The sequence below is a fragment of the Zootoca vivipara genome, chromosome 4 (genome assembly GCF_965207765.1).
Source record: "Zootoca vivipara chromosome 4, rZooViv2.hap1.1, whole genome shotgun sequence".
NCBI classification, from domain to species: Eukaryota; Metazoa; Chordata; class Lepidosauria; order Squamata; family Lacertidae; genus Zootoca; species Zootoca vivipara.
The window spans coordinates 43,238,850-43,266,431 of NC_142587.1; the positions used below are offsets into that span (position 1 = coordinate 43,238,850).

The following is a 27,582-nucleotide window of genomic DNA, read 5'->3' on the forward strand; positions in this document are numbered from 1 at the left end:
AACTCTGTTTGCTAGAGGCATTGAGCACTACCCTACTGTGTGCAGATTCCAGTTTCACAGAGTAGCCGACAGTACAAACCCATATATGTCTATTCCAGAGTAAGCTCATTATATTTCAGACTTCCAGATAAGTGTGTATAGGGTCACAGTCTATGTGTAAGTCAGCTTATACTCATTAGTTTCTGTTATAGGACAGAGGTGAATGTGTCTCCCCCTCCCCTTTGTAACTCATCCAGCAATGGCAGGGTTATAATTCCTATTTATTGTATTATAAAATGTTGCATGCCACTTTCTTGCTGGAATGGTAAATTATAAGAGCAAGTTATCAACATATGCATATCAATTAGTGTTCTGTGTTAGCTGTTTTGGGAGGAACTTTGTTCAGATTTCAGCATGTCTAATTAACAGCAACATAATATGGGCCAGGTGGGTCTTATCAACCTGGGAAAGTAGCCCATCTAGAAGGAAAACTGCTCCTAAACCTCTGCTGCCTTTAGAGATGTCTTTGGGAGAAGAAAAGGCTAAGGAGTAAAACCTATACAAATCCAGAGTGGAGTTGCTAAGACAGTTGGATAGCGCCCTGTACCGCTCCCTCCTGCAACACCTGCAGCCAAGCTGGTGCCAAATGCATTGCTCTGCTTTCCTTTGAACTACATCAGCTAGGCCAAGGGATAGGGGGCTTGTCTAGGCAGCCCAGGACCTCCATACACACTGCCCAAGCTTGCACCCCAGGGATGACATTTCACTGGTCAGTGGTCTGACTTCACCCCCGGAGGCGCACTCCATTGTGTCAGAAGATAGATGGGTGCCAACAATATACAGCTATAAGTTTCTTGCAGCTTCTGACAGAAGTCGGTTGGCATCAGTCTGCCTCAGGAGACAATAGAGCAGTGTGCCTTTGGAGGTGAAGTCAAACTGTTGGAAGGCTGCAGCACCAGTTGGGGTGGTAGACACCGATACAGGAAGAGACATAATTTGTTGCAGCTGGGGCAGATGAAGGCATCCGTTGTGCTGCTGCAGATGCATCATGGTGTTTCTTCTCTGCACTCCTCCTACCAGTCATTCCTCCTCCGGTCACTGCTATGGATGCATGACCCATCTGTCTGTCTCCAGGCACTTGATGGGGAATTCCAACAATTTAACAGGCGAATCTACCTAAAATGCTGTTGTGGAATTTTTATATATTTCTATGGTGCTTCAGTAAAAGCCCACTAAAACCCATGGTTATGCATTAGCAATGCTTTATAGATTGCTTCCATGTATTTTATCCAAGCAATTTCAGCTGGAAATACTAATCAGGCCACTTCTTGTGCCCCATGAAAACAGGTCACACATAATTTGTCAGTTTCCCTAGAGCAACCTCAGTGTACAAAATAGCTGGAGAACTTGATTCAATAGCTTCAATATGCAGTTAATACTTATACCTCCTTTAATTTGCTTATTCTGGAACTAGGACCACAGTGGTGATTGGATGTAACTAAGCAGACAGGTTACTTAGAATTAGCTCCACTTAATATACATCACTAGTGTCTATTGGTTGAAAACATTGGAAGTTCAGTGCAGTTATATGAACGCCAAATTCTTGTGTGTATTTTTGTAACCATTAGCATTTTAGCCAATCCTTATGCAGCAATTTTAATTTTTTGAATCTTATCTCGTAGCTGCCTAAAACATTGGAAATAACATAAATTTAATAAATAAGAAAATGTATGCTCATTACAGGGACGTTTACCTAACCTTTGTGCATTTGTATGCAATCCACGTGCTCAATCACCCCGATCTCAAGCTGTCAGCAAACATTTTATTTCCCTAGTTGCATGTTACACACCCATGGCTGATGGACAGCATTTGGTTTCAGGAGTCACATATTCTGCAGGTCTGCAGTACATATTCTTGCGGTTTTCTATTATTTTCACACCTACACAAATGTACCTAGTTAAAAAATTTAGTCATTTTGCATTCGCTTTCTTTCTTTCTTTCTTTCTTTCTTTCTTTCTTTCTTTCTTTCTTTCTTTCTTTCTTTCTTTCTTTCTGTTCCAAACAGAAACTTAGTAGATTTGGATGCAGCATAGAACAGCAATATGCAGCGTGTATCTAGGTATGTGGTGTTAACAATATTGAAAATGACACTGTCCATTAATGTAAGGTTTTAAATTTAATGTTGTGAATATTCTTTAAAAAGACCCTGGGTGAAGATGCATAACTTCTCAGCTCTCTTACTGCCCCATTATTTACAACAGTGAATCATGTGGCATTACTATAGCAGTATTTTTAATGTATTATTTGTTCCCTATCCATTAATTACTGCATCTGAGTTATAGTGACTCTACTCTGGTGTATTTATAGGAAGTACAAATGTAGTTTGGAAACCTGGAAAAAGGTTCACCTGGAAAAAGGTTCACCAGTATATGATCAAGTTTTGTGTTGGAAGGTGACTGCCAGGCCCGGCTCTAGGTGCAGTCCTGGTGGCGCGGGGCCGGCAGGGGGGGGGGGCGCTGCATGGCAAAGCCATGTGAAAGCTGTGCTGCGAGGGTGGGGGCGCCAGAGCAATCTCCGTGCCTCAGCGCCAGGGCGCCCGACCTGCTCGAGGCGGCCCTGGTGACTGCACCATGTAAACTGACACAGAATTAAGGAAATTTGTTTCAAACAGAAACAGCATGTGCTGTTTTAAAGACAAAATAAGAAAAGTGCAAAACAGACTATATTCTAATCCTTGCAACAGTGATTCAACTTTTAGATTAATGCCACTGATTTCAAGAATGCTTTTGTCCACAAGTTTATGATAAAGGACTCAGCCTATGTAGACAACATGCAAGAAAAATAAATAAATTGTTTGCATTAATTTACAATTCTTACAACTTTGTTACAATTTACTGTGTTTACAGGATAGAGTTGATTCCAGCTTCAAATATACATAGTATTGAATCTCTTGCAGCCAACACTTATGCAGACTGGAAAAAAGCCTGATACATAAATGCAAACTGTCTTTAAAAAGATTGTAGTGAAAACAATCTTCACCCAATGACCTGATCCAAACACTGCTCTTGGGATTCCAACTTCTCCTGATATAATAAAGTCTATCCAAAGTCCCTTAAATAAAAAATTATGAAATAACTGGCCAGGATAAATATGAAAAGGTAGAACATTACACCATATTTGGTCTTACATGCGTTCCAAGAATATAGGATAATAACAACAAATGACATAACGGAAAAGAGAGACTTCCTATTTTGAACACAATACACAGATCTGTCTAAGTTTCAGTGAAAGATATACCAAAGAATATTCACTCTGCTTTGGAAACTAAACTGAATCCTATGCACACTTACCTGGGAATAAGTTCCACTGACTATAGTGGGACTTAGTTCAAGTAAACATGTATAGGGTTGCACTTTGTGACTTAAATCCTATGCACACTTGCCCAGAGTAGGCTCCACTGAACACAATGGGACTTACTTAGAAGTAACATGCACTGGATTATACAGTACTTTCTTTCTTCTTTACGGGCTGACAATATGTTGCTGGAACTTTTCAAGGTATGAGTATTTAATAAAAGCTAAGAGCACTCAAATAATATTTTATTATTGAATACAAAAATACTATCTATGTAAAAACAATAAGTTAGTTTATTTTACAAAACTTTACACTACTCTGTTGTGGGACATTTCATGTTGGATTGCTCTGTTATGTAGTTATAATTCACACATGGCTTCATAATTTTGCACAAAGCATCTCCAACAGCATGTCATCCATATTCACTGTTCCAATGATAGGCCTAAAGAAAAGTTCGGCAATAACATTAGCATTAATAGATCTAAGCATAGACAGAGCCGCATTCAGTTTGGCAAATCTAGTCTGGTCCCCTCTGTGAATCATTCTGATATGTTCATTTAGGGCTTGCTGTGCTTCTTGCTGCAGTCCCTGGATGTACTGTACACAGTGCAGCCCAGGCAGATCTAGAAGGGTAAAAAGAAAACACATGAACATATAGCTCTCTCTTCATAATACCTTTTTATCTGCAATATACACAGTTGGAAGTGACTTACTCCATTTTGCAAAATGGCTGGAAAGTAATCAGAATTAACGGAGAACAAAAAAGTACTTCACTGAACTTTTAGTAGCAAGGCAAGTCTGATAGTCATCATACCACTATAAGAATATAAACACAATACATGAAGCATGTGTTTTATTTTGAAGTGTACAACTCTATTTCTTTTTTACAAAATGAATTTTTCATGCTCATTTCAGGGAACAGAGGACACGCCCACCCACTACTAAGAACAAATGACACTTTCAACAAAATTTATTAACTTCTCTAACAAATATGTTTAAACCTATCAGTTATAAAACTCACCAATCTACTTTTAGAAATAAAAATGTTCACAAATTGACAAAGATAGCATAGGGAGGAAGAGAGCAAGAGAGAAAGGAAGGCTTGCCCACAACCTGTTGACAGCCAGAATCATTCATTTTAAATGTGCACTGCAAACAGGCATACTTCCAAGGTTCTACAATGCAAATAAAAAAGCTCTGAATTACCTTTCCAGCAACAGCAATACTGCAACAGACTTGTGTCAAAGAACAATTACTACTTTTATTTTTGTGCCAAAATGTGATAGTATCAAATTAAAAATTCAAGTGCCATTCTAAAAGCTGTGTTTCCTATACAAATGAAATGTATCTAGTTTAGATTATCTACAACAGTATCTTCTATTTTAAGTTAACATATAGTGCATTTAAATATTTTCTAATGCCTTAAGGCAGCATTTCTGGTTCTGACTTCTTAAACCATTTTAAAAATCTGCTTAATTCATTTGATTATTTTATAATCACCAATAATTTCCTTTCTTTCTCCTTTCTTCTCCATTACTATATATTTAGTACAAATTATTACAAGTTAATTATTAGTATCCACTAAATGTGTTAGTTTAATGGTCAAAGTAGCAATCCTCTGAAAATAACTTTTTAGAACGTTTCAAAATGAGGTACTTGAACATGTTTCCTTACAATTCAGTACAATCATTCAGTCCCTAAGTGAATCTATATATTTAATACACAATAAAACACCCTCTACCCTTAAACACCACAGTACTTGATCACAGCACAGGGAGTTTCTAGAGCACAAGAAAAACTTTGCTCACGAGGGTCTTTCAGAATCACTGTTTTATAAGAAATTATGAAGGAGAGAAAGAGAGATGGCAATATGAAGATATTCTTAGTTCCATGTGCTGTATGTTTTTCTGAACATAAAACTGGATGCTGTTCAGCCAGGCTAAGCAAGAGGAAAATAAAACGAGCACATGGAAACTGTTTTTATTCTCTCCCCCCCCCCAAAAAAAACCGAGCCTACTAGTATGCTGTATTGCACTTTTGTTATACTCTTCGAGAATATTACATAGCCCATGTTTTAGGGGAAATTTCCCTGAGCAGAACAGGTAGAGAGAGTTCTGACCCTTTCCCCTTTCTTGTCAAGTCTGCCTGTAGCTAGCGCAATGAAAACCCTCGAAGACCGCGGTACCCAACGTGGAGCAGGGGGGCAAATTTATTTTTAAGGGAGGCAATTCAAGAACGAGTTATTAACAGTTAATGGCCTTTTAGTCTTCCTCCACTTGAATAGGAGTTCACTTTTTGAATACAGTAATAAGAATTATATGTCACAGGGGGTGGGCATCAGGATTTTAAAGATGCTCAGGTGGAGCATGCCCCCCCCCCAAAAAAAAACCGGGTTGGGAACCACTGCTCTAAAACTTTCCAGAGTCTCTATAAAGCAAATGAAAACTTGAGTTGCCACCACACGAATTCACCTTCTGAGGTTTTGTTCAGGTAAGGCAATTACTTTCTTAGCTTTGGAAGTAAAGGCAAGAAGGCAAGACCAACTACCACGACACCTATTCCCCCCCCCCCAAAAAAATCAGGTTTTTACAACAGACCTTCTATGCTGCTATTCATAGCTACTTGGCAGGAGGAAACCAGCCGAAGAAATCCAACAGGTGGTGCCTGTGCGCTAACATGGCAGTGCGGAGGGTGGGAAGAGAATCTAGCCGTGGCCCGTTTCTCGCCCCCCAACTCCCCGCACTGCGGATCCCCGCGCTTCTTTCCCACCAAATTCCCCGCGCTTACCCGGATTGAAGAGCACCGTCCCCTTGAGGTAGGCGTACTCCTTGGTGCTGATGTCCAGGCTCCAGCACTTGCCCAGGAAACCTTTGATGGCTTGGATCTCCCCTGCTGACGGGAGCTTCGGGCTGCTGCTGCTGCCGCCGCAGGTCGCCGCCTCCAGCTTCTCCTGGGTCCTGTGCAGCAGCAGGACTTGGTGCTGTTGCTGCTGCTGCCGCCGCGGCCGGTGCTGCTGCTGCTGCCTCTCCTCTTCGGCCCGCTTGTCGGTCAAGATCCTGTGGAGCATGCTGGGCTCCGTGGTCTCCACCGTCTCGAAGTGCACGCGGTCCTGGGCAAGCCCCAGCACGAGCAGCGGAGCCCAGCAGCTGCGCACCAGCACCAGCTGCTCGTCCAGGGGCAGCTCCTGGAAGCAGGGCACGTTCTTGACGAAGCGTAGCGTCTTCACCAGCACCGCCGAAGCCGCCTTGCACGCCACCTGCGGGCTCTGCAGAGCCACGCGCTTCTGCGAACCGCACGAGCAGCCGGGACCCGCCGCGTGCCCGCCCGGACTAGGCGGTGGCGGAGGAGGCGACGGCGGCTGCGGCGGTGGAGGCGGCGGCTGCTCGCTTCCCGCCTGCCGCTGCTGCTGCTGCTGCCGCTGCTCCTCGCTTTTCAGGATATTGTAGAGGATGCTGCTCTGCCGCCGGCTGCCCGTGCAGCAGCGGCATCTCTCCACGCACGCCATGGCTCCAAAGGGAGGCAACGGGAAAGAGGGCTGGAAAGAGCGGGAAAACCTTGCCGCTTCTGCCCCTCAGCCGAGCGGAGTGCTGGCCCTCGGCTCGGCCCTTAACTTTATAGCGCGCGGGCAGCTAGAGTTCAACGGCGCAGACGCTCCTGAGTCGCTGAGGGAGGGAAGCGGCGAGGGCGAGGGTTGGGAGGGAGCGAAGCCAAGTCCCGGCGGCAACTCCACCTTCTCCCGCTCCCCTCCTCCCGGCTACACAGCGGAAGCGCGAGGCTCTGAGGCGCTCGCCTTTGTGCTCCGTTTTGTCAATGTGGCCCCGCCGTCTCCTGAGGCGCAGTATTTACAGGCGGCATTGCGTTGCCTTGCTTTCGTTCCTTCCTCCTCTTTTCTTTAGACTCAGCTTCAAGGGCAGGGCAAAAGTAATGCCCATGTTTATATATTGCCATGCCTTCCCCACCGCATTCCCTCTTTCGATGGAGGGCTTGGGGAAAGCGAGGAGGTTCTTTGCAAGCAGCCAAATAATTGCAGAGCAAAGATCAAGGAGTTAAATTGCCTTCGAGAAGAGAGTCTCTGCAATGACCTAATAAAGCGCCCTGGGTTTTATGGAGACTCATCAAAGGAATATTTCCCTTTTAGAAATCCAGGTGTTAGGGAGAGAACATTCTTTAAACTGTTTTAATTTCAAACCACTATCTTAATTAAACTATCTTAATTTCAAACCACTTTTGCTTCCACGTGATTGTTGGTGGTTAAAAAGCAGGCACACGCTAGTAATTTGGTTTTCTTTCTTACTGTATGTATTTTGTTTTTTAAAAAAAGTTCCTTGCTGGACATATGAATATTGTATACTGCAATGCAAGCAAATATATATTAGCCTATATTAAGGAAAAGAGTGTGCCTGTGGTACTGCCTTTTTCTTAATCACAAGATTGCAAATCTGGGTTTTATATTTCTATCTATTAGCTCTGAATTGGCATTGCTGGTATTTTTATTTTATGCTACCTATTCTAACTTAAAAATCCATAAGTTTAAAGGTGGGCAAGAAATTGCCCACTAAGGTGGTGCTAGAGGTCATTCCTGGATGTGTGTATCTGTAAAACAGCAGTGCAATCTACAAATCAGCTAAGCCACAAAGTATTTACACTGAAGCCGGTTCTTCATCAAAAACAGGAACAATGTGACTGAAATTCCTGGGGCCTCTTCCTGTCTGACACCACCAAGATATACTTATAGATGCAGCACTACCCCCCAAAAAAGCATACACACACACCTACACACCAAATCCAGCTCAAAATCCTGCAGAGCAGAAGTCTTGGCTACTCTAGATCATTTCAGTTATAACATCTCTTTCCATAGGCATCTATTATTTCACTTTCTTGATTACTCTTCTCTATGTCTATGCATCCTCATCTTCTTTTAAGTTCTTTTTATACTTTCTCTTAATTCTATCTTTTGTCGTTTTGACATACAGTTTTTAAGCCTGGAATAAACCACCTACTATCATAACACCTTCCTCATGTCCTTCTAAACTCATATGCCCCCCCCCCACTTTAAAAAAAGGTGTTTTATGCACTACCATTATCACTTTTTGCTCTCTATGAAACTAGCCTATGGTTACAATCCCAAGCATACTTACTTGGGAGCAAGTCAGAATTCAATTAAGCTCCTGAGTGAACTGGGGGCAGACCATACAGTAATACTTCCAACATGACAATTAAGCCACGAGACTTCCCTGTAAACCTTGTTAAGGCTAAGCTATGAAAGCATGTGTAGGAAAATGAGTGTACACCAGATGTACTTAGAATGGAAAAAGCTCAAAGTTGAAGTCCATAAGGGGAGGACTTTGATAATTCCTCTGTTGCTGTGCACATCTTCATCATCATCATATTGGAGAGGATAGGACTGAAGAGCTCTTTGGCTGTGGCTAATTTCTTGAGGGAGTAAGCGGTTTGAGGCACTGTAGCTCACCCTGTCAGCTCCCTTAGCTCCATGTTAAAAACAGTGGTACCTTGGGTTACAAACACTTCGGGTTACAGACTCTGCTAACCCAGAAGTAGCTCCTCGGGTTAAGAACTTTGCCCCAGGGTGAGAACAGAAATTGCGCAGTGGCAGCGGGAGGCCCCATTAGCTAAAGTGGTACCTCAGGTTAAGAATGTTTTCAGGTTAAGAACAGACCTCCAGAATGAATTAAGTTTGTAACCCGAGGGAATTAGTTGTATTTTAGTTACTGTAATTAGTTACTGAACAAATACAGAAGACAGTAACAAGGGCAAGAGATACAGAGATGCAAGCAATACTGCACTCAACCCACAAAGTAGTCCAACAAGTATTACAGTATTGGTGTACATCAGCCTTTGCCACCCTAGTGCTATCCATATGTTTTGGACTACAACTTCCATCGGCCCTAGCCAGCAGACATCTACAGGGCACCAGCTTAGTAAAGGTGGTTGTACTTTGTGCTTTTGTTATATGCACAGATACCTAGATGTCTGAAAGCTACACCTAAGTTTATGGTAAAAAAAAATAAGCCTAACCATTCTTAGTGCAGAACAAAAGTTAGGAACTGCAGGCCCAGAAGACAAATATAGCAGTCCAGGCCTTTCTAACCAGACCATTCTTCTCACCTGCCTTCTACATCCTTCTCAAGTCATACCCGTCAACCTCCAGATTGAAAAATCCAGGATCAGCAGCGGCGCGGCACCAAACGTCCAGACATAGAAGCAACTTCCAGTGCTGCTCTGCCCAATTTCCGGTGCCCAAACATGGGCAGAGCGGCACCTGAAATCAGTTCTACGCATGTCCAGACATGCGCAGAAGGAGCCTCCCTGGCCGGCAGGAGCTGCTTTGATAATCTGGGGGAATTACGGGATATTTCGCCATTCGGGATAACAGTGGGAAACGGCTTTAAAAATGGGGGTTTCCCACGAAAAATGGGAGACTTGGCAGCTATGTCTCAAGTGCTTATGCCAGACTGGCATCTACCCTTGAACTATGATACCCTCTATTCACTTGCTTGGAGTGTGTGCATAGAACATGACTACATTAGGTGTATTAATTTCAGTGGGTCTCTTCTGAGTAAATTTTAGTTGAATACCATCCTAAGAGTTACATTTGTGGCTCTACACATTTTTGCCACTGGCGCTGCCTACCTTTTCTGGCTCTAGTGGCATCTGGAAGCTTACCCATAAGCTGAAAAATGTCCCAGCTCCCTGGCTCCTCTTGGAGCCAGCATACACTCTGGTGGGTGGGCTGGATCCGTTTGTGCCAGGACAGGCTGCAATGCATCATTGGCAAAAAAGACCTGGGTGGGTCAGTCCTCCCAAGTCCCCTTCTTACTGTAGTGCAGCTGGCCCCACTGCCCACCTCTTTGGCTACCATGGAAATCTCACTGTCCAAAGGCAGGGTAGGCACTGTGTCAAAAAGTTTTCCCTCTCCTGTGATGTCTGATAATAATAGAACAAAGACCCCCCCCCAACTTGCTACTTAGGCTTCATTGGACCCATGATAATAATAAAAATCTCCTTTACCCTGGTGCAGGATAAAAGGAGCCATGGCACATTTCCAGCAGAATTTGCTCAGAGGCAGAAGGGTAGTGTCAAGCAAAAAAATGGGCAAAGAACATAAACAGAATAATACAGTGCATAGTAATTTAGTATCTATACACACATATGCACAAGCTTTTGCTTATTTCATTTATATCCTGCCTTTCTTGAGAGGGAACTCAAGGCAGAACTTACATTTTGTTCCACAATCTCCCATACTCTGCTTAACTTCACCAATATTGTAATGTGCAGCTTAGATTCCCAGCACCAAGCTGTCCAACCTTCTCTGGCAACTCTTGATAGAATTGAATACTTGAACTGAAACATTTATAGATGAAGATGCAAGTGTGTCTCATTTCTTTAACAAATATGCCTGAAGTGAATGTTGCTCCTTTTTTATTTGAGTTTTTGCTCCTGTATACTCTACAGGAGTCTTTTTTAGACTAAACATGGAAAAAGTTACTACGGACTCTCAATTTCCTTTTATAAATTGCATGCAATATATTTCATTTATAGTCATCAATTGTGTGCTCATAATTCAGCCCCAAATGGGAGTTTCTATAATAAACTGTTTTGTTGGCTTATTCAGTAAACTGGTAGAGGCAAGTTCCAATTTTATGAGATTTATTACCTGTGTTGCTGGATGACCTTAGCATCTTGTTCTCTTTCTCCTGGTGATGAGAATTAAGAGTTATTACCAAGTGCAATGGAGACTTCTGATGTTGTTCCAGCTTTAAATGGTTTAACTCAGGGAACTAGGAGGCTTTAACACTGTCTGTTACGAGGAGAGAAAGTCATTTCTTTGATTTAAATAGGCAATTGAGAAAGGTTAACTCAACATTTTTTTAGAATATAATAAATATCTTCCCTTGTTTCATTATTATTACTTTTAACTGAGGGCTGGTTTCTGTCTTAACAACTGCACAGTAAATCCACAACATATGATGGGTGCTTCACTATGTATGCAATAATCTGTTTCCCTCTCATTTTCACATGGCCCCCATTGTGCACATTTAACCTTTCAATTGTAGTTGATGTGATGTTTTGTATAGGTAAAATAGGAATACTCAACTGCTGTGTACACATCAGAAGCATAGGCACACACTCCAAAGCAACATTAAAATCAGTGTGGATGTTCTCTTGAGTACAATTATAGATATGCCTGGAATAAGTTCAGCAACACATCATTATAAGAAATGAAAATATGAAGTACATGCAGATACTTGAAAATGCAAGCAAAGTGTGTGCCTAAAATAAGCAAACTTTACATCCTTGAAATGTTACTTAAGGATAGTTTACCAAATCACTTTACATTTGTTTTTTTCTGTGCAATTCCCTGTGACAAGGAAAATTAGTACCTGAAACATCAACAAAAGTGATAAGAAGTTTGTACACAACTGGACTTTCCAGTTGTTGTTATTTTATTCAGTCACAGCTGTCCTGGTGTTTACTTCATTCAGTGGCTCTTTGGGCCTGGGAGACCTGGGTTAACATGTTTATTTCTGTCTTTGTAAGGATGTGTGGTAAATCTGTTCATGTTTCAGAGGTTCAAAGAGCAGTGTGGGGCTGTTTGAAAGCCCTCTGGGAGATGGAAGTAGTTTCCATTGAAACCATTGTTAAAATGGAGGGGGGTATCTCCATTTTAGCAGAGGTTTCAATGGCAATCACTTCCCCTTCCCAGAGCAAGGCATGTCCTCACTGCCCACCAGCTGATGGCTTACCTTCCAACATTTATCCGATGAAAATAGGGATTTCCTATTCCATAATAGTAATAATGACAATACTTTTTTTATTTATACCCTGCCCCTCTGACTAGGTTTTCTCAGCCACTCTGGGCAACTGCCAACATATATAAAAACATAATAAAACATTAAACACTAAAAAAAAATCCCTATAGAGGGCTGCCTTCAGATGTCTTCTGAAGGCTGTATAGTTATCACTTATCTCTTTGGCTCGGGGGTCACATAACTCTAAACCCTCCAACATTTTTCTGATGAAAATAGGAACATCCAGGGGCATCACAATAGGGGGGCAGGGCGCCCCGGGCTTCACTCTGCAGGGGGCAGCGCGGTGCCCCCTCACCACCTCCACCGATGGCTGTTGTTACTGTGGTGGTGGTGCGACCGCCATCGCAGAGGCCCCGATGTTGCTGGCCTCGCCCCTCGCTTCTTCCTGGTGGGGCGGAGGCAAGGGGCAGGCCAGAGAGCAGTGTCAGCAGCGGCCGCTGACGACGCCCCTTGCCACTCCGCTTCCACCTGAGTAGGAATAAGCACAAAGCGCACTACAGAGCGGGTTGCCAGCGGCGGTGCTCCAGCGCCCGGATCCAAGGATCCCGATGCTAGAGCGGCGGCGCCAGCAACCCGCTCCATAGCTCGCATTGTGCTTCTTCCTGCTCAGGCGGAGCGGCAAGGGGCGTCAGCGAGCTACAGAGCGGGTTGCCGGCGGTGCCGCTCTAGCATTGGAATCCTCAGATCCGGGGCCTGGAGCACTGCCCCCCGGCAACCCGCTCCGTTGTGCAACACGTAAGTCATGCGTCATGACATGTGTGCGTGATGGACGCCCCGCCCTCTGGCGGGGTGCCTTCGGGTTTGCCAGAAGGCTAGCGACGCCACTGGGAACATCCTAAGGAAAAGTGGGACATTCTGCGATCAAATCAGAAACCAGGATGGCTCCTCTAAATCTGGAACTGTCCCTGGAAAATAGGGACACTTGCAGGGTCTGTGATGTGGGGTAGGGTTGAGAGCATAGCTTGCTCCAGCGAAGGAGCAATCAGGATCTTAAAGTGAAGTCAGGTCTGGGGCCGATGGGTATGATTTAGGAAAAACAGCTTCACAGTCCAAATTGAGACCCCTTGCATTCCAAATTTGGCATGTGGGCCAGAGGTTCCCTACACCAGAACTAGACCCTGATGCCACCTCCGCTGTGTAAGAGTCTATCTTGACTCCATCTCAACCTACCAGGATATGCCCTAATTCTTCATAATAAAAACAAATTAAAATGATATTCAAAAACACTATCAAGCCTGGGTTTCTGTAGCTGCTCTCCTGGCACTGCTACTAAAAGTATTTTCTAGTATTTTTTTCTGAAAAAACATGGGTTCATCATAGAAGTATACTGCAGAGTACTGGAATACAATTCCAGGATGTTAATGCCCATAGAAGTGCACATTTTTGTGCTATTTCTATGTTATTCCTGAAAGTTTATTCATAATCACATTCTTCATGAAATGATGTGCTCCTACATTCTGCAGAAAGTCAGTGTTACATTTTCTAGATGCTCATAAGATTGCCAAACTGCCAGTATTTTACTGGTCCAATCACAATTGACCAGTCAATGGATCAGTAAAAGGTAAAGGTACCCCTGACCATTAGGTCCAATCGCAGACAACTCGGGGGTTGCGCACTCATTTCGCTCTATAGGCCAATGGAGCCAGTGTTTGTCCGCAGACAGCTTCCGGGTCATGTGGCCAGCATGACTAAGCCGCTTCTGGCGAAACCAGAGCAGCGCAAGGAAACGCCGTTTACCTTCCCGCCAGAGCAGTACCTATTTATCTACCGTACTTGCACTTTGATGTGTTTTTGAACTGCTAGTTGGGCAGGAGATGGGACAAAACAACAGGAGTTCACCCCGTCGTGGGGATTCGAACCACCGACCTTCTGATCAGCAAGCCCTAGGCTCTGTGGTTTAGACCACAGTGCCACCCGCGTCCTACAATGTATGAATCAGTATTGAAGGCTAAAATATCAGTAAAATGTGGATTTTACCAAACTGCAATGAGGACCTGCGGGATACGTGGCAGCTAAGAGCATAATGCCTGAGCAAGCCTAGAGCAGGATCTAATGCTTGGCTTTAGACAGTTACAGTGCCGATTACATAGGCCTCCACAGAAGTAAGCCAGTCTAGTGTATATTGGATTGCAGTTTTAGAGTCATACTAGACAAGATTTTTAATGTGTCCTGTAAAGAAACATTTTAATTGCAATGACTGATGAATAAATTAACAGATATTAATCTACAGGGCCGGACCACCCATGAGGCAAGGTGAGGCAACCACCTCGGGTGGCAGGATCCACAGGGGCAGCAGATCCTGATGCAGATCTTTATTACTTCCCCCTCGTTCCTGATGCAGATCTTCACTAACCCCTTTTTCCTGGCAGGGAGGGGGGTGCCATTTTGTGGTTCATCTCAGGTGCCAAAACCTATTGGGCTGGCCCTGCTGATCCATCTTTTGGCACTATTATCTAAGGACCATGATAAATGTTAACTATACTGTGTTCGACTTTATCTCTTATCTCTAAATGTGGTATTGTTTTGTTTTTTTAATGAAAAGTTGATTTACCAGTAACATAATGGAATCACATAACCTTCTATTTTCTCACTTGTTTTAATTGTATTCTTTTCACTTAGCAATATCGATTTTTAGTTTGGAATAAATATGTTACTTCATCCGGTAGATTTTATTCCTTTTCCAAAAAGCAAATGCTTTACTTTTGACTTACAAATCTTAAATTTTATCACCTACCATAATTTAGTTGCACACATCCCAAACATCTACCTTAATACCAAGTACAAGCCTACTTTCTCAAAAAGCATTGGTTAAACAAATGGAAGCAAGAAGGCTGGGAAGACAGCAAGTGTCCATTGTGATGTTATATTTCAGCATCACCATTGAAGCAAAGGTTGTTTTCAGCTGAAAGCTAGCTGGTGACAACAGGGAAATCTTAATATTATCCAACCCTCCAGTTCTTTGTGTAACTTCAGGAAATTGAGTGAATGATTTGAAGCTACCCTGCTGAGCCATAGGTAACTATGGAGTAAGCATGTAGGAAGGAATTATTATCTACATTCTCATTATATTGAATAAACTAAATAAGAAATAGCAATTATGGAAGGGCTTTTAACTTATTAATTTTACTGTATATATTTAGGAGGCAATCTGATGCTTAATGGGAAGGGCTGTAGCTGAGAGGCCATAGGATGCTGTAGGCCTCCCTTTCTTTGAGGGAGGCCACCAGAAGCAATATCAGTATGATGGTGGAAAGGTATCTTGCCATTGCTGTTTGCTAGTCCTGCTCCACAGTAGTGAGACCAGAAATGGATTTCGTAACAGAGGCCATTGATCCATAAGTTCATAAGCATCCTGGCTACCCTTATCTGCTCCCCAACTAGGTAGGTGTCCACCAAGTGAAAGCCAAGCCTAGTCAACTCCCCACCTCAAAATAGTTTTGCTTTATCTTTCCAGTTAAGACAAAGCAAACATAGGTAGCATTCCCCCCCCCACTAAATGTTACACAAACTAAGTTCCCTAAATCTTAGGACAATAAAATTCTACACAACATTAGAAAATTTGGTTCAGACACAGCTAATCTATGCATCAGTTGTGGAAACACACAGAGCCTCCTTTCTCTGATTGTGGTATTAGTGGGCTACAGGTCAGGGCTATTACCAATAGAAAGGAGGACCAGAGGGAGTTAGCTGCTCCCCTGGCAATTATCCCACCTCCTTAGGAAGATATCACATCATGAGAACTCTTGTTCCATTTTATTCCCATGAACCATTATTCTTTGAAGATGTTTGTTCCTGAACTTGGCTTTTGGATTTCAAGCACGTTGCATGCCATTTCAGCATATTCATCAGTCTGCAGCATTCTTGATATAAGCAAATCTTTCTTTTGTCCTTCACCTCATAGGGAGAAATTTTGTCATCACTCAAATGCAACTGACCAACAATCTAGCAACTTTCTTAAACAGCCCCTGCTTCCATTAAATGTGTGAGAAAGTACTAAAGTGGTCAGTGACAGCAGTTTTATAATAAACAGAAGGGCAGTACATTTTGACATGTAACAGCTGACTAGCGTCTCATTACTATCTGCTATCTTCACTATGCACAGCACAATTTATTAGGGGTTTCCTTTTCCTTCTCCCAAGAGAACCTTCATTAAAATCACCAAGGCCATTTACAAACAGTCTACAGTAGATTAGACTTTCTTATCTAATTTAGGTTAAAAATACTTCAGATTTCTTGCCTTTGCTTATAAAACATGCTTTTGTAGTCTCAAGAAACAAGCAAAAGGTAAATTTCAACATAGGGAAGTTCAAATACTAAACTGGATCAAACATGGCCAGGTAGTTCCATGGTGATAAAGTAGTGCTCAGATGTCTAATTTTTGACATTTGAGGGAACCCAACTTTGCATGTATTTTACTAGAGCAAGAGATTTGACCTGTCATTTGTCTGCTTAGAATTGCATAAAACTCTATTAAGAGAAAGAGAGAGATTATTGGTTTTTCCTTAAATGTTTTGTCATTGCCAAGTGTAAATGGTTATTTCCCATAACATTCAAAGTCTTGCTATATGCTGTTCAAAGCCTCCCACAGAACTGAAATCATAATTCCAGGAAATATTTTAGCGTGGAAATTTAGGCTGCAATTCTATATACACCTGGGAGTAAGTCCAGTTGAACTGAATGAGGTTTAATTCTGAGTAAATACATATAGAATTGCACTGCTAATTTACACTAGATATACTGTAACTAGAGATTATGTCACTGGTTCTTCCATACTAGTTTTAATATATTTAAAAACAGATAATTTTTAAAAACATGTCCTTACTTTTTTATTTGATTTGGACCAACAATGGATAAGCAGCTAAAGCAGTGGTTCTCAAACTTCTCTGACCCACACTTTCAAAATAAAAATAGGCTTTGTTGTTGTTTAGTCGTTTAGTCATGTCCGACTCTTCGTGACCCCATGGACCATGGACCATAGCATGCCAGACACTCCTGTATTCCACTGCCTCCCGCAGCTTGGTCAAACTCATGTTGGTAGCTTCAAAAACACTGTCCAACCATCTCGTCTCTGTTGTCCCCTTCTTGGGCCCTCAATCTTTCCCAACATCATGGTCTTTTCCAGGGAGACGTCTCTTCTCAAGAGGTGGCCAAAGTATTGGAGCCTCAGCTTCAGGATCTGTCCTTCCACTCAAAAGAATTGGCTTATGCCACACCAATTTTTTATTATTAAGAAATACATTGTAAAACAAAAATAAACAACTTCTAGCAGTGCTTGATTTATAACATAGAACACAACATTTTGAAAAGATATCTACCCATATTTTGCAAATATATTTATTTTTTGATACTATACTATAATATACTAGGCTGGAAAGACAGAGAGCCAGGCCTGATTTCTGCTGGAATCCAAGGCTGTGTCTATGGGAGAAGCAGGACCTTCTTGGGGTGTTAATGGTGTGAACCTCTCCATCATAGGCTCAGGTTGTATATATGTGATAAATAAACCGTGTATCATAAAGACACCACAGTCTCTGCTGTGCCTGATTTAACATGAAACACAAACCCTGGAAGAGCCTGGAACCCTTGGAATCTCACACCACTCAGAGCAACAGTGCTTTCTAGGTGAAAAAAATGAGGTGCCTGTTCTCCTGTGTGCTAGCATAAAGTGCCATGTGTGCCAGCATACAATGGCTGCCGTGGGCAGCAAAAACAAACAGTGCCAGTACTCTATACCAATACAGTACCCTATACCAGTAAGTAGTGTCACACAAAAGAGCCCTAACCATGTATAGATACACAGAATACTGAACAGGAGCTGAGGCTAGCAGATTGGAACTCATCACCGAACTAAAGACACAGAAGATTACAGCTTAGACACATAGCTCAGACACATTTGCTCTTTAATGTTACACCAGCATTATGAAAGGTTGAACTTCCATTTGTGTGTGTATTTTTTTTTTAGAGAGAGAGAGTTCTTTTAAAAAAAATCAAATTTATATATGATTACATAAGAACATGCTTTAGCTGCCCAAGTTATTGCACTACCTGTAGTTTTAGAAAATAATAGTTGCTTCTTTAACCTTTATGTGCAGCAGGAGCATCCAAACAATGATCACTCATGGAAGAATCAGCTCTGCAATAATAGGAATGTAATGTAGCAAATAAACTCTTATTACATCTAGGTCACTGTTTAGTTTTATGTCCACACACACACACTTAGTGGGCCATGCATAATGTCATTTATTTCTGTTCTAATTAGTTTGTGTTGCTCCTTGCTGAGGCTTGTAAACTTCTGCATCACTGCTCCAATTGTTGCTCTAATAAGGATCCGTAAGGGAGCTTTTTAATCTCTCCTTTCCCAAGAGTTCACCCTCTCATGCCAGCTTTTATAATTGTCCTTGGACAATAAAGTATTTATGCTGAGAGCCACACATGTGAGCGATCGGGGCAGGAAAGGTGAATAGAGGTGCATTTATAGCTCTAAATTACGAGAACAAGATACTGTTTCAGCACATTAACCAACAATTTATCTGGAGTATAGTTTTTAATACATAACTGGCACAGAGATATTAAAAAAGCAAAAAGCATGAAAGTATATTTCTAAGAATGGATGCATTCTCACATCAATTTAGCAATCCAGTGCAGCCACGAGGCTCCAAAGCACACCCTAATAATCGCTATCTGACATCTCTCAGGCTTCACTTGAATTGAGCAGGAAGATTAAAGTGCAGAAAGGGTCCCAGAAGCAGTTTGGAGAAGGGCAATCCTGTGGGGTTCTCTCAACAGGACTGATATAATTGTGTGTGTGATTGATAATTAATAGAGGGTGTTATCCAACCATATCTGCCTGCTTGCACATAGGAAATCTGCCTACACTACAGGACTTACAGTTTCTCTGCTCTGCTCTCTAGGGCCCCATGCAGCCCCAAAGTCTGTTCCAGGTGGTCCCCCAAACCCCCAGAGCAAATTTTGAAGGGCACTTGAAAGGCTGTGAGGGGGAAGAGAGCAAGAAGTGCCATATCCTAAGTGGATCACCCACTTGCACTATATTGGATCTCACCTAGAATAGGTCAAAAATTAGTGACCACATAATGTTACAGTGAATTCTCTTGGGGCAGTCTTTTTTTATTAGACATGGAAAACTAGTGTTCCCAGAACTACACCTGGCAGACTGGAATAACTAATTACTTTGGTGCTCTTTATCTGGTTAAAAAGGTAAATAATAAAGCAGCCTCTGCCTAAAATCTTCAGGAGACAAACAATAAAACTATACTGATGTCAAACATATGAGATGATGCTTTGATTCAATTCCACTCTGAAGAACTGACCAAGTTGCTGGCAGCATCCAAAATATAATAATAATAATAATAATAATAATAATAATAATAATAATAATAATAATAACAACAACAACAACAACAACAACAACAACAATTTATTTATTTGTACCCCGCCCATCCAGCTGGGTTTCCCCAGCCACTCTGGGTGGTTTCCGACAAAGATTAAAATACATTAAAATGTCACACATTAAAAACTTCCCAAAATATCCAAAACACAACAATGGACAACATTTTTAAAATCTTACAACTGTCTCTGTGGTTTAAAAAAACATGTGGACGTTGGTAATTGCTGAACTTACCCACCCCCCGCAAACCTTGTAAATACGCAGTAAAGGAATCCCTGGAACATTTTTTGCAACATGTTGGGACTTTATATCTCACATCTTGTAAACACACAAATAAACACACAAACCCTGACAGCATTGCAAAAGGAGATTTGGATACTATAATATAGAAACTAATGTAATATTATTTGTAATTATATGTGCACACCAGCTCTTGAAGCTTGTTTGTTCTGGATCCATAGGAGAGGTTTGTTTAGTTCAGAACCCTGTGAGAAAATGTTAAATGTTAAAATGTTAAGAAAGTGTTAAAACTGAACACATTTAAAAAGCAAAAACAAAACCCTACTCTGTTGTCCCCAGCACCTGCTCACTTTACTGAAATATTTAAGTAATCAAAGATTACCTTACCTAGTGAATTAAACATGATTTGTTCTGCTGTTATATGAGAAAAAATTCTTGACATTGACCTACAGTATTTTGTTCTTGAATTATTTTTTTAAAAAATCATTGTGCTGAATTTGGAGTCCTTGTTTAGAAGATGAAGAATAATGCTAGGTTTTAAAATGACTCAGATATTCTGCTTGTTTAACTCCATGAAGGCCAGCTTGTTATCATGATGCCTTTACTTCAAAGCTGTTGTAAAACTGGTTTGGGGGTTTCTGTGACACTTCATACATATATGTTCATTACCTACAAAATCAAGCAATGACGTGTTTGTGTGGCTCGATCAAGCCAACCACAAGGAAGGACCATAGTTCAGATCAAGTAGCATGTGATGAGAAAGACCACTTTCTGAGACCCTGGAGAGCCTCTACCAATCTGAATATACTTCATTGAGATAGATAATTCTGCAGGTTTTCTATTTTGACTTACACCCCTTTGGACATCAGTCCACAAAAACTGATTCATACCCATTCAGCTGCAAGCCATCAAGTATATGATATTCAAGTGCTGTACATGCATGTGGAAATAAGGCCTTTGAGAGCTTTGGACCCTGTCTCTCTGATAGCCTATTCTTCTGGAGCTGCACTTTACTGATGCTGTTGTTGTTACCGTGCTAATAATTGCTGTGCGGAAATCTGCCCTCTAGGTTCTTGAACCTGTATTCCTCTTTTAGACAAGATTCCGTTTTACTGCTCATTCTCAGGGCACTTGAGAATTACTTCAGAATTTCAATTTGTGTGTGGCTTTGAGCTGATTGAGATGACTAGTAGAATAAAAGAAAGGATTCTCGCAAACACTCCTCGGGCGCCTCAGAAATAAGGTATGCACATCAAAAAAAAAAAATCCTGCACAGGGCCCATCACAATTTATTCTAAATTTTTCCTCTCACCTTTGAGCCATTATGAATGCAATTTCTTTTTTCATTAATTAATCGGCAGAAGATGAAAAAATGCAGAATTCTTTTGACACAGCACTACTTGTTTTTATTTGGCATGGCTGGGTGGGTGGCTGGAAGTGGGGACGGTGGTGGTTGTGGTGGCTCCCCCTTCCTTCTTCTCTTTTTGCTACTGCTGCTGCTATTCAGCCGGCCAGCCGGCCAGCTGGCCTGGCTCCCTCCTTCGGACCCAGCACAAGACTGTTCTCTCTTTCCCCCACCCTGCCTTTTCTGATTCCTAGGAACAGCAGCACAAGAAGCAGAGGAGGATGAGAAGTCAGTCTCAGCTGGCAGTTCTCTCTTCCTCCCACTTCTTCCAACATGAAGTCATTTCTGGTTAGCGTATCTCAAGAAAGATGAGAATTTGGGACTCCGCAGGAGAAAGCGAGAAGCCATGTTGGCTTAAAGGTTTTTGTGACGGTGCTGGCATTTTCAGGGCAGTTGGAGACTGCACAAACCAAGTAAACATTTGTCTATGTCTTCAAGTCTTCGGTAGTTTTTAAAAGATTGGTTTTGATTAGTTTAATGCATTACAGACAAACTTCAATTATCCTAATGTAATGGGAATGCAGGCGAAATGAGAATTGAGATTATTGAGGAAGTTTAAAATCCTTGATATATTTGAAGAGGGACATGACCTCATTTGGGATAAATGCAATTTTAGGTAATTGGGTTTTAACAGTATGTCTATAAAGACACAGATCACTCTTGTTATGGGAAAACTCAGGATCAGACTGCACTCACTGGGACTTTCTAACATCCAATGTCTGTATTACTACTACAAAATAGGTAACAAAAACAATAGGAGGATCAGCTTGCAGAGGATCTTCATCTCGTCTGCTGAAAGATGGGCTGCATCCTCTTTTTTCAGTTCCAGCTGGTTATTACAAGAGTCCCATAAACAAGGAACAGTGCCATTTCAGTTCAAACCTAAGTCCTGCTGAATTCAGTGAGGCTTACTCTCAGGTAAGTAGGGTTAGAATGGCAGCCATTCCACTCCCTTCATCCTTCCCAATCCTTTTCCATTTTTGTTGTGTCTTTTAGATTGTAAACCTGAGGACAGGGACTGTGTTATCACTGACATTTGTTAGCTGCTATGAGAGCATTTCTTTGAGTGAAGAGTAGGATAAAAACACTTTAAATAATTAAATAAATGTTTGAGACCTTTGTTTTCTTCAGTGCTTTGTAGGGATTGTTAATCTGCTCCTCCTCATTAAAATGGATTTTCTCTCTCCATTATTATAAGGAGCGGGCACTGTCATACAGTGGTTCCACTCCCTCCTCCTGGGCCGTGTTCAGAAAGTGGTGGTGGGGGATGAGTGTTCAGACCCCTGGGCTCTCACTTGTGGGGTGACTCAGGGTTCTGTCCTCTCCCCCATGCTTTTTAACATCTACATGCAGCTGCTGGGAGAGATCATCAGGGGATTTGTGCTGGGTGTTCATCAGTATGCGGATGACACCCAACTCTACCTCTCTTTCAAATCAGAACCAGTGAAGGCGGTAAAGGTCCTGGAGGCAGTTGGAGGATGCATGGCGGTTAACGGATTGAGGTTGAATCCTGACAAGACAAGTACTGTTTGTGGGGGACAGGAGACGGGCAGGTGTGGAGGATTCCCTAGTCCTGAATGGGGTAACTGTGCCACTGAAGGACCAGGTGCGCAGCCTGGGAGTCATTTTGGACTCACAGCTGTCCATGGAGGTGCAGGTTAATTCTGTGTCCAGGGCAGCTGTCTATCAGCTCCATCTGGTACACAGGCTGAGACCCTACCTGCCTGCAGACTGTCTCGCCAGAGTAGTGCATGCTCTGTGGTTATCTCCCGCTTGGATTACTGCAATGCGCTCTACGTGGGGCTACCTTTGAAGGTGACCCGGAAACTGCAACTAACCAGAATGCGGCAGCTAGACTGGTGACTGGGAGCGGCCGCCGAGACCACATAACACCAGTCCTGAGAGATCTACACTGGTTCCCAGTACGTTTCTGAGCACAATTCAAAGTGTTGGTACTGACCTTTAAAGCCCTAAACGACCTCGGTCCTGTATACCTGAAGGAGCGTCTCCACCCCCACCGTTCTGCCCGGACACTGAGATCCAGCGCAGAGGGCCTTCTGGCGGTTCCCTCGCTACGAGAAGCCAAGTTACAGGGAACCAAGCAGAGGGCCTTCTCAGTAGTGGCACCCACCCTGTGGAATGCCCTCCCACCAGAGGTCAAAAAGAACAACAATTACCAGACCTTTAGAAGGCATCTCAAGGCAGCCCTGCTTAGGGAAGCTTTTAATGTTTGATGGATTTCTGTATTTTAGTATTTTGTTGGAAGCCGCCCAGAGTGGCTATTATTATTATTATTATTATTATTATTATTATTATTATTATTATTATTATTATTATTATTTATGGGTGCTTCTGGTGCTCAAGAAGAGCAGAAAGTGAAGGCTTGAGGTTTCTAATGGCACACTTGCTAATGATACATCTGTTCACATGTAGATGAATATACCCAGGGGTTTCAAGTGTGTGTTTGTGCATGCACACGCATATATACATGCATACAAGTGAATGGGAGGTACCCAACTATACTGTTTTCAAAAACTTCAGATAAATTCCATGTTCTGTCCCAACAGCCATTTTGTCTTCTGTATTCTCATTTTTCAAGACGTCCTCATTTATGCTAGGCATCCTCAAAGGTGTTTAAACTTGAGATACATTTTCTACACAGCCGGATTATAACCTTCACAGGAACAAGGAAATGGTTGGTGCCTATATCATTTCAAGGTCTGTGCCCTTGTTTATTTAGTGTTGTAATAGTTCATGCTGCTGATATGCCTTGAGGCCAGACTGGTTTTGTTAACAGGATTATGCTCTAGCAATTGATTTTCTTTCAATGAGTAAATAATGAACTAATTTTAGTTTGTCTGCTTCCTAATCAAAAATAGCTGTTTTATTCTGCCACACAGTGAACTGCATATTCTTATTGTTCAATGAGTTGCACATAAACTATTAGATAAAATACCTCTGCCAGCAGAAATTTCCTTCAAGAGTCACCTGTCCCCCATTCTGTTACTCACATATATAATGTCAATAAACCCTCTAGGGTGTATTTTTGATGAAGGTCATACAAAGCTGATGCTTCCAGTCTGATAGTAAATTAGTATGGCTGTAACATCAGGTGTTCTCTGCTGTTGGTGACCTTAAATTCAGTATTTCTTTTTTTATTTCCCATGTGTAGAAGGAAATGACAAAAAATCTTTTCTTTTTTTAAAGCAAACTATCTGGCAGCAACAGTGTAATATTTTTCTTTGAACATGTATAATATAAATGTTTTCCTAGCATGCTAAGTACAAATCTTTGATGACAACATATCATAAATTAGCTTGATTCATATACTCTAGTTATTTTAGTACATTTTATATACCCTTCCTTCACAAAGCTTAGGTAGGCGTACATGTTTCTTCTTTTTATCCTAAAAACAAATCTGTGTCAATATCATAGGTTAAGCTTTGTGATTCTGTAGGGATTGGAACCCTGTTCCTATCTGACACCCTTGGCCTGATGGGAGTTGTAGTCCAAAACATCTGGAAGACACCAGTTTGGGGAATGCTGGTCTAATCATTACACATCTAAATAAGCATTACATGCATTCATTATCTTTTTCTAGTGAAAGGCTAATCCAGGTTGCGGCAGCTAGACTGGTGACTGGGAGCAGCCGCCGAGACCACAACACTGGTCTTGAAAGATCTACATCTACATTGGCTCCCAGTATGTTTCCGAGCACAGTTCAAAGTGTTGGTGCTGACCTTTAAAGCCCTAAATGGCCTCGGTCCAGTATGCCTGAAGGAGCGTCTCCACCCCATCGTTCTGCCTGGACACTGAGGTCCAGTATCGAGGGCCTTCTGGCGGTTCCCTCATTGCGAGAAGCCAAGTTGCAGGGAACCAGGCGGAGGGCCTTCTTGGTGGTGGCGCCCGCCCTGTGGAACACCCTCCCATCAGATGTCAAAGAGAAAAACAGCTACCAGATCTTTAGAAGACATCTGAAGGCAGCCCTGTTTACGGAGGCTTTTAATGTTTAATAGATTATTTATTTCATTTTTCTGTTGGAAGCCGCCCAGAGTGGCTGAGGAAACCCAATCAGATAGGCAGGGTATAAATAATAAATTATTATTATATTATTATTATATCTATTGTCAGGGTACGTGCCATAGTTTATTTATCCAAATTACTATATGAACCCAGGCGAGAGAAAGGGTTAAACTTGTTTTACCAGTGAAGATGTAGAGAAAAGTCAGCACTCCTTTAGCTTACTTGGCTTCATATGGCAAGTTGGTTAAGGATGCCGTGATTCATACACTCAGTAGCTCAGTCCTTCAAGTACAGTATTCAACACTAGCAGTGTAGTCGTGGTTTAAACAGAACAGTTGAAATCCCCATTCAGCCTTCTCAGAAGCCTATTGAAAGAGAAACACTGCAGTTCTGTTTGAACATCATGCTAATCCATGGCTTCACAAGACATGCACAGTAGAAAGGAGCTATGATTCCTGGGATGGACAACCCAAGCCAACTTTAAGAGAAACTGAAAACCTGTTGAAGTGCTCAGAGGCGTGTGTTAAAGGAGACAAAGCATGCAAGATTGAGGCTGGGATTCACATAACATACCCTGTTTGTGGAAGCACTGCACAAGGGTGTTTGCTTTTTCAGTGGTGTTTTTTTCCCCTCTCTCCTCCCTCCTGTGCCCCCCTAAATTGGCTCAGAAGGTTGGGAGAACCCCCAGAACACCATGCAGGGGGATGGAACGGGAGACCATTCTATCTGGCAAGCTGGCAAGTTTGTAATGTTGCAACGTCAAATTCCACCCTGAGGCCCAGGGTGTATCGTGACATGCAAAAATGGTGAATAACATCTCTTCAAAGACCTAAAGACTAAGGGCCAAACTAGGTGGGGCATTGATTGCATTAATGCATTTTAACACATGTTGACATGAATGCTATGAACATGCTGTTTTTTTTAAAACAAAAACAAAAACATAAAGCTCCAAAAAACAAAAACAAAAAAACAAAAACAAAAAGCTCCAGAGCAACCCAAGTAGCAGTAGGACTGTAGGAGATGGGAAAGGGGTAGTTTCACCCTTTCGCCTCCTCTGTGGCTCTGCTGAAAATCACTTCCCTGAAGCATCAACTGGGGGATTCCTTCCTGCTATGAATAGCAGCTTCAGAAGATGGCTTTTGTCATCACCTTGGCTGAAGCAGGGAGAATGAGAGTCTCTCATCCCCTGCAGTTCCACTGTTGCTTTAGCACACCTGCAGCAATTTACATTATAAATAAATAAATAAATGTGCAACGAGGATCACATCTAATTTGGCCCAAAGGGTGCAAGTGAACAAAGTAGATCAAAACAGGAGTTGCAATAGTACTTTGCACCATGGGCAGAGCCTGTCTTCCTTCAATCATACCTCTGAAATGAGTTAAGCAGCAGCTGCTCTCTTCTCTGGCTCGCCAGCTCATCTATGTCTTTTCATATTTTTAAGCATTATTTTTAGAATTACACAATCAAAAATACTTTGGTCCATTTTCTTTGTTTAAAAAAGTTTTTTAAAAAGAAGTTTATTAAAACTGTTCCATGAAGGAAAGAGGACTATGTGATCAAACTGGCAGTCACAAGCCAATCAGTGCTGCATGCAAGCAGTTTTTTCTAATAAATCTGTAGAACCAGTTTCCCTTGTGATCACCACTGGAGAGGAACCGCTCCTTCTGACATGAATGCCCCCAAAGCAAAGCATCTCCTCTTTTTATATTGCAGCCCCGCTTACTAGGAAATAAGCCCTATTAAGCCGGTGGTGCTGTGGTCTAAACTACTGAACCTAGGGCTTACCGATCGGAAGGTCAGTGATTCGAATCTCTGCGACGGGGTGAACCCGTTGCTTGGTCCCAGCTCCTGCCAACCTAGCAGTTCAAAAGCACATCAAAGTGCAAGTAGATAAACAGGTACCACTCCGGCGGAAAGGTAAACGGCATTTCCGTGTGCTGCTCTGGTTTCGCCAGAAGTGGCTTAGTCATGCTGGCCACATGACCCAGAAAAACTGTCTGCAGACAAACGTCGGCTCCCTCGGCCAGTAAGGCAAGATGAGCGCCGCAACCCCAGAGTTGTCCGCGACTGGACTTAACAGTCAGGGGTCCTTTACTTTTACCTTTAAGCCCAGTGTAAAAGTGCATAGGATCAGCCTGCACTGGAGCAGTACATCCCCCATAATTATATAATTTGAGGGATCAAAGTGGATCTATTGTGAGGGGAGGGAGACTCTAAGAATCCTGCGGCATCTTCTTTTCATTACAACCAGTGTTTTTCTTCTGGAAAAAAGGTGTCAGTACTCACCATGAAGTTGTTACAATAAGTGCCACACTTTTAACCAGTGCTTTTCTTCTAGAAAAAG

The 27,582-nt window shown here is 42.2% G+C and overlaps 1 protein-coding gene and 1 long non-coding RNA gene across 2 annotated transcripts in view; both read right to left on the reverse strand.

Moving 5' to 3' along the window:
* Positions 1–2,760: 2,760 nt before the first annotated feature.
* On the reverse strand, positions 2,761–7,433 carry NR0B1 (nuclear receptor subfamily 0 group B member 1). Its single transcript, XM_035115877.3, has 2 exons — positions 6,121–7,433; positions 2,761–3,956 (listed from the first exon to the last, which is right to left on the reverse strand). The coding sequence occupies exons 1-2, from the start codon at positions 6,836–6,838 to the stop codon at positions 3,712–3,714; spliced, it is 963 nt and encodes a 320-aa protein (XP_034971768.3). The 5' UTR covers positions 6,839–7,433; the 3' UTR covers positions 2,761–3,711.
* A 9,458-nt stretch (positions 7,434–16,891) lies between these two features.
* The window catches only part of LOC148685919 (uncharacterized), a 58,854-nt gene continuing 48,163 nt past the window's right edge, over positions 16,892–27,582 (reverse strand). The window contains exons 3-5 of the long non-coding RNA XR_015949776.1: positions 27,525–27,572; positions 25,460–25,602; positions 16,892–20,054 (exon numbers count right to left, since the gene is read on the reverse strand). This is a non-coding gene — a long non-coding RNA (uncharacterized LOC148685919). The remainder of the gene's footprint in view (positions 20,055–25,459; positions 25,603–27,524; positions 27,573–27,582) is intronic.

What these genes read in the sequence shown, in the direction of transcription:
- NR0B1 (XM_035115877.3), bottom strand. Translation starts at nt 6,838, where the DNA reads ATGGCGTGCGTGGAGAGATGCCGCTGCTGCACGGGCAGCCGGCGGCAG. An exon ending in GACGGTGCTCTTCAATCCGG is followed by an intron (nt 3,957 to 6,120) that starts GTAAGCGCGGGG and finishes TTACCCTTCTAG; the next exon opens with ATCTGCCTGGGCTGCACTGT.